The sequence below is a fragment of the Myotis brandtii genome, unplaced genomic scaffold (assembly GCF_000412655.1).
Source record: "Myotis brandtii unplaced genomic scaffold, ASM41265v1 scaffold499, whole genome shotgun sequence".
NCBI lineage: Eukaryota > Metazoa > Chordata > Mammalia > Chiroptera > Vespertilionidae > Myotis > Myotis brandtii.
Window position 1 is genome coordinate 729,449 of NW_005369027.1, and position 15,880 is coordinate 745,328.

Here is a 15,880-nt window from a genome sequence, read left to right on the forward strand (position 1 = left end):
TCAGTTGCCCCCCCCCTGGGGGCTCCTGGACTGCTAAAGGGCACAGGCCAAGCTGAGGGGACCCCCCCCCCCCCACCGAGTGCACAAATTTTTGTGCACCGGGCCTCTAGTAAAGTAATAATTAACAAAATAATTAATTGATAAAGTTTAGTTTTAGAGAACTTTTAGATTCACAGTAAAACTGAGTGCAAAGTACAGAGATTTCTCAGATACTTCCTGTCCTCACACAGGCATAAATCACTCACTATCAACATCCTGCACAGGGTGGTACCTTTGTTATGACTGATGAATCTACATTGACATGCCATATCCTAAAAATGACCAGATTAACCAGAGTTTGCATTATGGTTCACTCTTGGTGTTTTATTCTATGGGTTTGGACAAATGTATAATGACTTGTTTCAATCATAATTGTATCTTACAGAATATTTCCATTGTCCTAGCAATTCTCTGTGTTCTACCTATTCATCCCTTCCCCCAATTCCCGACAACCACTGATCCTAGTTGATAAGCTCCTATAGGGCAGAGTCTATCTTTTCTGTCTGTGATTGAATTCACTTCAGCACCCAGCATAGCTCCTGCTTTAAATATGTGTGTGTGTGTGTGTGATTGTATATACATATATTTGAGGAATAAATGGCTTTTTGCAAACATGATGCAAGCTCTTTTGACATCATGTTGCTAGCAAAGAAAAATTAAGGCCAACTTAGATAGTCTCCTTTGACACAATGAGTAATAATTTGACCATGCCGATGGTTGTGGTGAAAGAGTGAGATAGTTAAAGTGAAAGATAGGGGAAAAGAAAGATAATTTGTAGTAGTCATTTACTGGGCTAATTCAAAGCACAAAAGTCAAACCCTGTAAGGATGTTTTGCTTTTCTTTTGGCACTCCATGAAAAATTTTTAAAAAATATCAAAGTGATTTAGAAAACCCAAGTCTCTTTGCATGCTGCTTTTTCTTTATACAAAGTGATCAATGGAATGCAGAGTAAATTTGACTTCATTTTTCAGTAACAGAACAATTTCTTTAAAGGCATCAAATCTAACACTTTCATCTTGCAGTAAGTGCCCAGCATAACTATTTTCTTATGAAAGGGATTTTCTGGACATATACAGCTGTAGCTTTCAACAGGCCTAATGTGCATAAGAATGGTCCTTTGGCAAGATCCCCTTTAACCTCATCCCACTCCTACCCTTGCAAACAGCAGAGAAAATCAGAGGGGAAAAATTATTTTCTCTGTGTGCTTAACCCTTTTAAATTCACCTCCACTTTCAAGGTTAACTACTAATGAAAAGAAAGCTGGAAGAAACCCACTTCCCCAACCCAAGTTCCTTTCTTGCATTTTACTACCTACCTACAATACCTGATTCTCACTAATAAGACATCCTGCAGATCTTATCCCAATATCTTACACAAATCCATCTTGCTGAAGTTTGTCTTTCAAAACTTGACCTTAGAGCAGAGATTGCAAAACTAGTGGTCCTTGGCATTATGTATTGGCACAAGTGATGGGACTGTGTTTTTGCTTTTATTTTGTTTTAAATTGATTTAACCATCTACAACTGGAAATCAATATACTTTTATATTAAAATCTATATTTCTGGGTTCTTTTAAGAAATTCTGTCTGACAACACAGAGCCTGTATTCAAACACAGCAACAACTGGCCAAGGATGAGTTGATGTCCATCTCTTAAAGTAGGCTTAGGTTCTGCATTGCATCACAGGTACGCCCTTTTCACTCATCACTGATTAGTCCTCCCACTGTAAGCACTTGAATTCTCTGCCTCTACCTTGGGGATTCTCTGAAAAACAGGCTGAGAGGGGACTGAGTGATGGGGAGGGACACCTCTAAATGCATTTTAGGTTAGAAAGAATACTCCTAATAAAATGCTCTGCAATTTTAAACTTGTATTAGGGAACTAATAGGTTTTGGAGAGCTAACCAAGAAAGCAAAGTAGTATACATAATAGCGATTAAAAGGCAAAATATATTCTAAGATTCAAACAAACAATCAACTTACAAATGGACTACTTGGACTTTCTCATCAGAAAATGACGACTGATCTCACTTAGGCCTTTCATCCTGAACCGATCACTAAGCATGAGCTAAGCAGTTGCCTAAGAGTGATAAAGAACGCATCCAGAGGAGTTCATGTGTGCTTCTGGCTTTCTACTTCTATAGCAAGGAGAGTGGAAGATTAGAGATTCTTAGAACTTTCACAGCTTGATCCACTTAATAGCAGGTCTCTTGTCTAAAAGCTCTCAGAAAGGTTTTTTCTCTCTCCATCAAGTAATTAAATATATAAAACTTGGGCTCCTCCATTCTTAGATCTATTGTGCTACCTTTATTCCTTCAATCTCTGACATTGCTAGAACCGAGCTCCCGCCCTACTCTGCCATTTATTAGCTGTTTGACCTTAGAAGAGCTGCTTAATTTCTTTCAGCCAAGGTTTCCAAATCAGCAAAATGTTCATCATGAGCATTGATGTAATGGGGCAATAAGTAGAAAGTGTTGTGCCTGATGCTGGTACAGATTACTAAATATTTTATATATTTGACTTTAATTTCTTTCTTTGTTTTCCTTTTTTTATTATCCAGAAAACTTATTTTTGTCCTGTAAGGTCTATAAAAACCCCACTCCTGGTTAACCAGCCTCCTCCATGTATGACCATATTACTTACATGCATAAAACAAATAACTCTACTCTCTGGTTCCTAGAATTTTGAATGCCAGGAATGGAGAAGGATATTTAACCCCTCATTTTCCATTTACATGTAATTAAATTGAATTGCAGAGAGGTTTAGTGATTTGCTAAAATCACTTAAGCAGAAGACTAGAACTCTTCTCTTTTAAAAAACAAAAACCATAAATGGAACCAAGTCTTAACAGTGTAGATGAACTCAAAAGACCACATTGTAGGGACTCACTATATAGTTTTTAATTGAATGGAATAGTGGACTGATTCAAAGGAACAGATCAGTCCCAATTCCATGATCAGACTGGTGATTAAAGCAAAGTGTGCCTTCTAGATCTCAGTTTCCTTGTCAGTCAGCTGGCATGCTTACTTATTAACTCTTGGCCAAATACCATCATGGAGAGTAACATTGGGAAGTTTTTGGTTTCAGGGAAGTTTCACACACCAATTAACTGTATGTCAAATTTTGACTACATAATTCCTACAGGAGCTTTTGCGCATGCCATCTTTTGGCCTTTTAATGTTCTTTAAAAACACTTTTATCTATTTTTGGAAGTTGAATACAAAAATCCAAAAGCTACAGTAAATTTGAAATTATCTTATCAAACCAAACTTTCAAAAGGAAAATGCCATTGCTTGTATCGGAGATTCAAGTGACCTTTTCTCAAATAAAATTTTGAAGAAAACACAACAACATGCTAAACAGAAGAAAAGGAATAAGACTAATATTCACTGAACAATCCTGTCCACATCATGTAGCATTTTGTACACTAATCCGCCATCCCATCTGATCTTACTCTTATCTTCACTTTACAATGGAGTATGCCTTTTACAAGATACATACAAGAGATATTAAATGACTTTTCCAAGGACATCAAGCCAGGATTCAAACACAAATCTGTCTCTATTTTTCACACATCACTCAATGAGTCATGCTGTTTACCATCTTTAAGATTTTCTAGCCCTGGTAGAGTAGCTCAGTTGGTTAAAGCATCATTCTGATATGTGAAGGTTGTGTGTTTGATGGGGTCAGGGCACATACAAGAATCAACCAATGAATACATAAAAAAGTGGAAAACAAGTCAATGTTTCTTTTCTCTTTCTCTCTTTCTATCTCCTTTTCTCTCTATCAAATCAATAAAATTTTTTAAAAGATTTTCCATAGGATTAATAAACATTCTACTTCATTTGTTTATATACTAATTAATTCAACAATGATTTACTGAATGCTGCACTTACTATATATATATCAGGCTAGGAAAACAAAAACAAAGGATCTAGACAGCATTCCCAGCATCCAGCATAGAATATGTCACATAGTAGGCACTGGAGATATCTTTGTTGAATGGATGAATAAATGAATAAATGAATGAATGAATACACTCCTGTCCTCAACTTGCTAATCATCTATCTAGTCCAATACATAGCCAGGAGCCACAGAAGGCTATTATACACTTAGAATGTGAGCAGTCCAGATTAAGACAGGCTATAAAATATACACCAGATTTCTAAGACTAAGTACAAAAAAATGTAAGATATCTCATTAGTTTTTATATCGATTACATGTCAAAATAATCTTTGAGGTACACTGGGTTAAATAAAACATATTGTTGAGATTACTTTCACCTGTTTATTTTTACTTTTTTTTAGTATGACTATTAGAAAATTTTAAATTATGTATGTGGTTTGCCTTTTATTTCTAATGGGTAGCATCGATCTGGTACCATTAAGTCATGAGGCACTTGCTTTTCTGTTCCAATTTCATGATTAAAACTAATTTTCTTCTCTCTAATGTATGATGATAAGTTACACTTTAAATGCACTTTAAGTCCTTTTTAAATGCCAGACTGTGCTCATGAGATAGAATCGATTGTTGGGGGTTAAAACATTTTATATCCAAATGCAAAATAGTCCATACCCATACTCTCTTAAAATATGACTGCCTTCTAAACCCTTCCCTGGTGAGAAGCAACTGCATCTCTCCAACTCCATTACCGGATCCAGTTCCCTAAGATGAAACCTGAACTCTTCACCCTAGCAATCAAATATCCAAAGCTGTTATCAACTGCCTCTATTCCACTTCATGCTTCAGCCAACTTAGCCTCTAGATTTTATTCCCACTGTTTCTGGAACACAGGAATGAGCATGCTGTTATCGCCAGTTGGAGTTCTAGTTTTCAAATCCAACTCCTGCCTAGTCTTCAAGGTTTGATGTAAATATTGCTTACTTCATGCTGAATTCCCATAATACTCTAATCCCATATAGTTTTTCCCTCCTCTTAATCCCAAAACACTAATATTCCATTCAGAATTATCTATTCCTGCCTGGCTGGCATGGCTCAGCAGGAGAGCTTTGACCTATGAACCAAGAGATCATAGTTCCATTCTTGGTCAGGGCACATGCTCAGGTTGCAGGCTCGATTTCCAGTGTGGGCTTGCAGATGCAGGAGGCAGCCAATCAATGATTCGCTCTCATCATTGATGTTTCTTTCTCTCTCTCTTCCTCTCTGAAATCAATAATATATATATATTTAAATATATCTATTGTTGATTATTGTGATTATTGTGGAAAGTCTCTGACTTTTCTGTAATTGTAACACTACCCTTTTCCTGTACTCCAAAGACCATGAATGGGAAATTTATACAGAGACCTCTAAAATGTGGAAAGTTCACTCACTAGGCTTTTAAGGATCATGTTACACACATCTTTTGGCTGAAAGAGGATTAATATGCTGAGGGCTTCTAATCCAGGGAGTGGGCAGTCACACCTGTGGCTCTATTCCACATAAGCAAAGGCATTGCTGCCTTAGCTATAAAGTCTCTTCCCACCAAAAGAGGAGAGCTGCCAAGGTGCTCACTGAGAAAGTTGCTGGTTTGTGTACAACTGTAAGTATGGGTTTGTTCATTTCTTTTGAAGTAAGACTGAGGAAAAATGGAAGGGGGTTCCAACAGCTTTATTTACTGATAACTGAGCATATCTGTATTTGATAGCCGATGATCAATTCAAGCAATGTGTGACACTGAACAGCATCTGTCAACAGGCAAAGATATCAGTAGAGCAGAGAGCAATAAGCACCTTTTGCAAGACAGCAAGAGTCCCTCCCTCCAAAGCCCTTTCTCTTGGTGCTGGGGCTTGGCTAAATCTGGATCACCATTCTGTGAGTGGGAACAATCAGTTTTGTAGGTTGGAAGGAAGTATTATAATTAAATGTCCACCCACTTTTTGTTCTTTTTTGATAAAAGGCTCCCATGAAACTTACTAAAATAAGGTGCACGAACACAGATGAATTTTTGATGAGTAAGTCAAAGCACTGGCGAAGCTGGCTTTTCACATAGAGAAACTTCTTTAATTCACAGAACATTTTCAGGCCTAGATCATTAACACTGCCAGAGCTAATAATAATTAACATGCTAAAATCCATGCGATAAACTGGAGATTTTACCGGTATAGTTGGTAGCAACTGTAGTGTCAGCATGAACTGATTTTTCTGAGAACAAAGTAAAATGTGATTCAAAAATAATAGTGGAGTTTTAAAATTAATTTTAGAGAAATATGTATTATTTATTATATGACTCTTCTAATCAATAATACATTTGTTGAATATAATGACAATTATTCTTCTGAATAATAGTTGTATCACCACATTAAAGTTACAGATTATACCTCTAAGAGTGGGCAAAGTCCTTTAAAGATGCTGTTAAATTGTCACAAACTCCTGGGCAAAAATCTGGAGCAGGGTTTATAGTGCCTGCTCTTGATAATTAATGGCAAAGGCATCTGCTAAATCACTGCGAGGAAGAATTTTAAGATATCCATGTGCAGTAGAGTAGGGAGGAACTCCACTAAATAATTAGGCTCAGTCATATATCTCAAGTCCAGTTATGAAATCCCCAAAGTCAAGTTTTTAGAGAGAATGAGAACTGAGTTGCTGTTAGAAATGTGTTCCTTCATTTAATACAGATTTATTTGACACTAGCTGTAAAGACTGCCATCATTCAAGGAGGCTCAGGATGATAAAAGATAAAAACCCTACTCTCCAGAATTACTGGATATTTTTATTTTTAAGATAAAATTAATATTTTAAATTTCCTGTTTAATCGGTATTACCGATGAAAGCCAGTCGAGTTCATGCTGCCCTAAGTAACCATATGTGCAAGATCAAAGTACTCGGAAGAATAATTCAGTGAGCACATTTGTTATTAATTGCTAATCACTAAGCGAAGATGACTTTCAAAATGCCAGCTTCTTGATCCCTGCTTCTCCTTCCCACTGTGGCTTGATGGATCCAAAAATACGGAGTAACTTGGATGTTCAAAGTGGGAGTAGCTTTGCATAATAGCTCCTTAGTTCAGTATAACAAAATAAAATCAGTCACAAGGATCTAGGTTCTCCAATTATTGGTACTACCCATGATCATTTTATAATTTTATGCAAACTATATGATAATATAACAGGAGACCTTAGACATGACTTTGCTAGAGAATAGGAATGTTCAGGCCTAATTATTGGCCAGTTTGCTCCTTATTCCCCTTTTTTTTCCCTCCAACAACCAAATCCTTTTGGTTTTCTACTTATTACCCACATAATTTCTTAATGGTTGGTGTTTTTGTGCTTTGTGTTCAGTTCCATCTTTTACTATCTTTTTTTTTTTGTAAAAGTTACACATTAATCATTATCTAAAGTGTTTCTTTTACCAGCATGGAGTTTTTGTTCAAAGATCTGATAGGAATTCTTTCAAAGTGAACTTTTTGTTTTTTCCTATTTAAGGTTTACTTCAACAAGTTCACTGATTTTAGATCTCTCTGACAAACATAGTGGAGGTATCAAAACCCAGACATGTTGAAAATAGCTTTTTCTTGAAGCCATTTAGAATCTGAGACTTTCTGCCCTGCTATGTGAAATTGCCCAGCTTGGGAATAAGATGGGTATGTGTGCATGGCTGTGTTAGAGAGGTGGTAGGAAGTGGGGACAGGACAGGGGGAATGGTAAGTAATCTATAAGTGAACTCAGAATGTCTTCTGAAACGGATATGTATACGCTCTCCTATTTCCCCAACTGCCACAGACACTTCTATCTCAATGTTTGTAATAAATCAATGATGGTTTTTCTCTGTTGTTTTGGTTAGATATCTCCTTTCAAAAATCATTTTTCTGGAAGATAAATGTAGTGTTCTTTTTGTTTCCTTTTTTGATAAAGAATACAGTGTACAAGTGTATACTTAAAAATCATTTTCATTTTCTCCTATGGATCTCTCTCTTAGAAAAATAGAATTCTCTCATTTTAAATAGTATTTGTTGGATCATAGAAGTTTAGAAATTGGTAGTGGCCTTAGCTATTATCTTTTTTTTAAAAGCCTTTACTTTATAGATAAAGAAAATGAAGCCCAGAGAAGAGTCTTAGATTGAATGTGGCCACAAATCCTTTGTTATTCCTCCCATTGAGAAGTGGCATCTCATGCCCACACCTGCCGCCCCCTCCTAGTGTTTGGGCAGGCTCTGTGATTGCTTTGACCAATAAAACCCAGAGGAACCCTGTCAATTTCTGTCCCAGGCCTTAAAAGAATGGCAGCTTCTACTTTCTGGGTCTGGCATGCTCTTAGGACTTCTCATCTCAGAACCATGTATTGGTGCTCCACTCTACCCACAGCTAAGCTCCCAGAGGACAGATAACATCACTTTCATTTATGGGAATGTGCCATCTTGTATGTCTAGCCTAGTCAAACCTTTGAAGGGCTACATTCTCAGCATATCCTCCCCTGAGGGGAGAGCGGGGGAGGGAGAGGGGGAGGGGGAGAGAGAGAGAGAGAGAGAGAGAGAGAGAGAGAGAGAGGGAGAGAAGAGAAATATCAAAGGGTTGCCTCCTGTAGGTGCCTGAACTGAGAATCTACCCCACAATATAGGTAAGTGCCCTGATCTAGAATCGAACCCACAACATTTTGGTGTATGGGACAATGCTCCAACCAACTGAACCACCTAGCTAGGGCACCAGCCAATATTTAATAGCAATAACATGAGAGACTCTAAGTGAGAATAGCCCAGCTCTGCCCAGTCAACTCACAGATCAGTGCGAGAATGAATAATACACTAAGTTTGGGGATGATCTGTTTGGTAGTAAAAGCTAAGTGGAACTGAAAATGAAACTTAGACCAGCTTCTAAATAGAAGCAGAAGACTCCAATTCTAGCATAATCTTAAAAAGTGTTAAGGGGACATGCAGAGTTAAAGTAGACTCATTCTCAGTCTCTTAGTAGCTCAAAATTCCAAAATCTTTTCTTTCAATAATTGCATAAAACACATAATTTTCAAAACTCTTAAACATTTAAAGCAGACACTAAAAGCTCTGCCTACATAACAAAAGACCGTTATTAGGTAATAGAATAAGGTAGCATTATCAAAAGTTCCTTGAAAGCATTAACTTAGTAATAAGTGAATGAAATAAAGAGTTCCTTAAGTAAACTGATTTGGGGAAATCCTGACACATTAGAGATGTCTCTTGAACTCTAGATTTTTCAGAAATGTAAAATATCCAAGACAGTAAAGTTTCTTTCCCCAAATTATATGATCAAGGAGTCCTTCTTCACTGAGCACCTCATGAGATTTCTATTTCATAGAAACACTAAACTAAGAAATAGAAATAGGGATGCAACTTTATTAGCAGAAACTAACTTTTACTTTCAGAATATTTCACCAAAAAGTTGCTTTTATGCCCTCATCTTGGAGAACACATTTTTAGTCAAAACTTTTACAAATCTTGGGGGGCTACACGCAGTTGGGTCCCTTTCACCACCTGCTCCCTCTGTGCTGCTCTCTTACTTTGAACACTTTCCTGTTGAAATAGTTAATACATATTGGAGGAATAAAGATAAGAAGGAATAAATAAAAGTAGGTAAATGATAAATAAATGAACTAATTAGTTAAAAATTGCAAACCTGGAAATCAACTCTGACTCTAATTAACTTGGTTTGAATTTTGTACCTTTATTTCCATATAAGGCCAAGGGGAATTGTAACCTTGCCCTGCCTCATGGAATTCTTGGCAAGTTCAAAGGACATGTCAAAGTTGAAGGTGGGGAAGATTTAGGTCTGATGTGTTCTTAGCAATCATCTATTTATCAACTCCTTGCATTTTTGAGATGTGAAGGCTGGGATTCAGAGAACTTATAGTACAAGTGCTAGCCACATTAGAAACTCCCTTTCCAGTGGACCCACATTAAAGAGGTTGGTAAAGCCCTCTATATTAGTACATGCTATATCGAAAGCTGTGATTCTAATCCAGATGGTGACTATTTCTAACACAAGGTTTACAAGCAATTTGGGCCCCCAAACACATATTCCACCAGTGTTCATAGCCAGTTTAGGAAGGTATGACAATCTAAAACTTCAATAACCAGTATTACATGGGCAATGACAATGACAATAGACACTAGCCTTCACAATTGGTACAGTCATACTGATGGGCACCAGCAGTATATCTCTCTGGTATACGGATGTGGTCAATCACATTTATCCCTTCCTGCCACTAGTTCCCAGCCCTGTGAAGACTGTCACATTACCAGGTGTTGGAAATTCTCCCAGTCAGGCTCTTTCTTATACTGTGACTGCATTTTGATGCCCATAATACAACAGGCTCCATTATGTGTCTCCTGGGAATCACCAGCCCTTCATGGTTCCTGGAACATATGCCACCCTGTCTCCCAAATCATGGAGCATTTCAATGTTTTCACTTTATAAATATGAGGAAATTAAGTTTTATCATCTCCTCTTGCCCCAACTAAGACACGGACCAGTCCACTAAACAGTACTTAATTACTCTGGAACCCTCTACCTCTATATATCCTATGTTCTTGTTCTATAGTCACATTATAGAGTGGAATATTACCTGAAAGGCTGAAGGAGTAATACAGCCATAAAAATATGGTAGAAAAAATTAGCATGAGATAGAATATTTGATACTTTTAAGTTATAACGGAAAAATATTTGTAAGGATAGAACAAAGTATCTGCATTTAATCAGCTTATTTGTGTAGCTCTGGAAAAAAATAGTCATTTAAAAATATTGATTATAGTTTCATAGCTCTTTCTAAATAAATTGCTCATTTCCCCAGCCAATGGGGAATGGTTTATACAGTTTGACATATATACTTCTATATTACCTTGGCCCAACTCTGCTTCATTGGTAATAAGTTCTTAGATGTTATTTAAGTATAATTTGATTGTAAATGGGGAATGAAGGCCTCATTCTCCCATATGTAGAATAGTTAAAATTCTAGCACACTTACTTCTACAAGCCTGTTGGTGTGTTCACGAAATATCGCAGCATATTCTTTTATTTCCTTTTCTCGACCATTCTTGGCAGCTTCGATGAGAACCAAAAGTGGGACTGTCGTATCCAGAAAGGAGTCTGACACATGATCTATAATAGCCTTACGGAGCTGAGAAGAAACAGAAAATTCATGCTTTTTAAAAAATCAGGAAATAGTTCAAGTTATTTTGTAGTTTTACAATCTCAGTAGCTACAAAATTTTATATATTTTTTGCACAATCCCAAAAGTCATATTTATGACTGTGTATGTATGTATGTCACTTACAAAGCTAAAACAAGCCATATATTGAAGAAAATATCATCGAGCAATAGCTCTCTTGTTCGCAAAAGTCACTAATTTTTTCTTTAATTGTATTTACCCCAGAAGTCAGATTATAAGTGATAATTCTTCATTTTTTCCTTCAAGAAATTGACCTATTATAATGTTTATGCACATGTACAAACAACATTGTACATCATGTATTTTCATAATTACAAAATTATGAAATGTTTTCTACCTTGTTGGAGGAACTGATAAATTTTGATTAGCTAAATTGTAGACTTCATGGTAATTAAACCAAGTTAGATCACTGATTATGCCAGTTGATAATAGATTAATAGAGCAAAGAGAATAATAAATGAGTGTGATGTCCAATTTTCTTCATTTGCATTAATTGTTCTTGCCCTCACACCTTAAATTATTAAACAAGTGTAACATTCTGCTACAATTAGTTCCTTTAAATTAGATTATGTATAAGCTTATAAATGACAATCAGGCAATTACTCTACTCAGCAGATAGTTCCAGGAATTTAAAACTGCATTAGAAAATTAATAAATGGAATCTATATAATATTGAAGCCTTAAGGATCACAATATCATGAAATGTTTCATTAACAATTTCAATGACTATGAATGCCCCAGAGTTTTTTGATCACCTCCTCATTTACATTAATAATCTCTATACAATAAAATATAGAAGTGAATTCCTACTAAACAGGAAATTTGTAATTTGCCTTTTGTGAAAATTGTATTTTAGGTGTTTTTTTTTTTAAAACCAATAGACACTTAACCTAGTTTTGGATTACATGAGATATAATAATACACTTTAAAGGGGTTGAATGATGTAGCTACATAAAAAAGAGTACATTCTCTCTCTCATTTAGAAAAATGAATCCATAATAATTACAGATTTCTGAGAGAAAAATACCTCTGCCTAAGATAGTCAAACTTGCTCAGAACTGTGAAATTTTCCGGCTACCAACAATTTCACAAAGGCTGTAGGAAAATTTCTATTTAGTATGCAGAAAGGCAAATCACTCATGACAACTAATTAATATTTACTGAGCACTTACTAGGACAGGGTGTAGAGTACTAAGGGGTTACAAGGCAAACAGAGTGAATGACCAATGTCTTTGACTTCCATAAAGAGTGAGCCGAGGAAGTCAGGCAAGAAATCGTAAGTTAGCACTTGAACCGGGAACTACGAGTAGTACTAGTTCCGGAGACATAAAAGTAGAAGGAATCTCTCAGAAGGGGAACTGTTTTAAGTAACAGTTTCTCCCCTTCATCCTTTTCTTCTTTCATTGTAACCAGGACATATAGAAGGAGAGCTAAAAGATCAGCACTATAGGCATGCATTTGAAAGCCATCAAACATATGGGAGGCAATTTAAGCCAAGGAGGTGGACAGGATCATAGAGAGAGACACTCACAGAGAGAAGATGTTAGAAAATAAAATCCTAGGAAATTATAACATTTATAGAGAGAGACACTCACAGAGAGATGTTAGAAAATAAAATCCTAGGAAATTATAACATTTGCCAGGCCGGTGTAGCTCAGTGGTTAAGCGTCCACCTATGGACCAGGAGGGCACAAGTGGTTCAATTCCCGGACAGGGCATGTGCCTGGGTTGCAGGCTTGATCCCCAGCAGGAGGCAGCCGATCAATGATTTTCTCTCGTCATTGATGTTTCTATCTTTCTCTCCCTCTCCCTTCCTCTCTGAAATCAATAAAAATATATTTTAAAAAAAGAAATAGTACCATTTATGGGAGTCATGCAGATGAAAGAGTAAAACCTAAAAAAGAGCCTGAGATGATGAGAGCAAATGGCCAAACAACTAAAGGAGAAACTTTTAAAAAATTTATTGTTGACACTCTTGCAGATGTCCACAATCCTCAACCCCTTTACCCACCTCCACCCAGCCCTAACCCCTCCCTCTGGCCATCACCACACTGTTTGTGTCCATCAACCCCTCCCTCTGGTCATCACCACACTGTGTCCATGGCCCAACCAAAGAACATATAAAGGAGAAACTTTCAAATAAATCTCTGTGTCAGTGCTCTTAAGATAAAGTTATTGTAGCAAACACAATTATAATACCCATATTATGAACTTGTTGAATCTTCTTTTCTATTTGATTCAATTCAACAGATATTGTGAATACCATTCTTTACATTTCTACCAAGAGCAAGGTTGTGAAAAATGTCAAGGTGGAATTGCATGTTTCTTTATAATCCAGTGGAAAAGTGAGTCATTAAATATTATAATAAAGGAAACTAACTAGGAGACTGGCAGCAAGGAGATTTCAAAAAGATAATAGGTTTCCAAATCTAATTTTAAAGATAAGTTAAATGAAAATAACCAAGACTTGTCTATTGGATTGGACCACTAAGAGGTTCCTGCTGAAAACTTAGTGAGAGTAATCCTGGAAAAGTGGGAGCAGGAGTCCTTTTGCTATGATTTGAAGAATAAATGGGAGACAAGGGTGCAGAGACCGCAAGAATAAACTTATTTTTAGTAATTTGGGACATGAAGAAGCAAGACTTGGTATGAACTATATCAAGACAGTTTTAAAGAGGGATTGTTTCTCATATAAAAGACTTTGATGTTTTTCCCATCTACAACTATACGCAAAAAGTCAAATTGTCCTCTTGTACTTTAAAAACAATACATTTTGATCTATCATCATACAAAAAATCTAGGGAGATGGAGAATAACAATTGTCACACATTGTGCCAATTTTTGTAAATACTTAAATAATTATAGCAATCTTCTTCCAGGGCTGCATACATTTGCTATGGTCTGTTCCTCTCCCCTCTGTGATACTACCTTATGTCTTACCTTTATTTTAATGGTCTTTATTCCCTGTTCTTTTTTTATTTTTTAAGGTTTTCAACTATATTTTCCCAGATGTTAAATCAATCATTTATTCCATACACAAGTGTTAAAATATATTACAAAGGTGAGGTTCAAGGTACAGCCGATTTACTCTTAATTACAGAATAAATAAATGAACTCTTTGGCGAAATTATTTTAAAAAGAAAACTAAACCAAATTAGAAGCAATTTTTTTTGCATTTTGTAAGGCATGTTGCTAACTACATAACACATTAAATGAGAAAAGGTGTACCACATACGTGTGGTATTATGTTCAGTAGGACAAGCCTAGGACTGGAAAATGAGCTTCCAAATAAGTTCGATGCCAATGTCTTCAAAATTCTGTTGGAAAATAGGCTAAAATTACCTGACATAATGTCAAATATAATGAGCACAATAAATCTTCTGTTCCGTAATTGTACATTCATTCAAATTAACAAATGCATTTTGAGCTGCCTAAGGGCAAGGCACCCTTCTAGGCAACCTGAGGAATGTCAGAGTGAAAAAGACAGGGTAACTATTCGGGAGTGAGAAATGCACAAAGAGTTTGATGAGTATCTTTAATTACAAAAAAAAAGGAATGAGAAAATTTACACTGATTGTCATGGTGAACATGGCTTTAGCAAGAATGAAATATATGTATTCCATTTTAAAAGCTGAATAGGAAGTAGGAAGTATAACATTCTAGGAATAGAGACTATAAAAAGCAAAGAAAATAGAAGGATCCTCAGGATATCACAAGTACCTAGTGTTACTAGGACACAGTGGTAGATTGAGAACTGAAATAAGATTTTAGTGAGTACAATGAAGATAATGGAAAGAATTTTCGGCAAAAATAACAAATTAAGACAAAAAGAATAAAATATAACAATAAAATGGACAGAAATTGGTGACTTGTGCTAGACAAGAATGATGCCTTTAGGAGGTAGCACACAGTTAGCAGGCAGGAAAATATCTTTTGTTTTGAGAGCATCTTAAGCCATGCAAACAATAAACAGCACAATTAATGCAACCAAACCACAATTTTCTCACTGTATTGTCTATCTTGCTGATTCCTGATCATTTACCATCACATTCATAGCTATGATTATGGACTACATGAGAGGCGCTTGCTGCTTTACATCTCATCCTCTGCACCTGTCTCTGATTTCAGCTCTTGCTGTGGGGAACAGATCCAAGTCCTCTGAACACATCCCACCTTGAGTGCATTCCATGCTTCTCTCTGTTATTCTTTCTTGGGGCCTGCTCCAAGTCTCTGTAAGATTCTCAGCCCAAGTACAAATGGGCTGGAAGTTCTGAGGAGTCAACACCACTGGGAGCAACCTTCAACCAATTGGGAAGGGAGCTGCTGGATAAAACCCCAGCCTCCCTCCATTGGCCAGGCAATGCTGGAAGGCATTATATGCCTTCTCAGTGGTCCTTAAGCTCCTGTTGCCTATAGTGGCAACCTCAATAGCATATCCTTTCCTCCTTCCCTGCCTGTTCTCTTACCCTTCATGGTCTCATACAATTGCTTCTTGGTTCCGCTTCCCAAATAAACTGCCTGTAGTAAGGCCCCAGTCTCAGGATCTGCTTTCTGAAGACGTCAATATAAAATTGACATGTTTATCTGGTGTTAATGTTGTTTGGTTACGTACCAAGTAACAGACTCCAATGTTTTACATAAACTACCCATTGACAATCACACTTTGCCACTTCTGCTTTGCACACCACTGGGTTTGATTCTGCCCT

The 15,880-nt window shown here is 36.6% G+C and overlaps 1 protein-coding gene across 1 annotated transcript in view; it reads right to left on the reverse strand.

Annotated features, from left to right (window-relative positions):
• The window catches only part of CTNNA3 (catenin (cadherin-associated protein), alpha 3), a 1,348,181-nt gene that overhangs the window by 621,026 nt on the left and 711,275 nt on the right, over positions 1–15,880 (reverse strand). Inside the window, exon 9 of the mRNA XM_005876777.2 lies at positions 10,971–11,123. Coding sequence (XP_005876839.1) covers positions 10,971–11,123 — 153 coding nt within the window. The remainder of the gene's footprint in view (positions 1–10,970; positions 11,124–15,880) is intronic.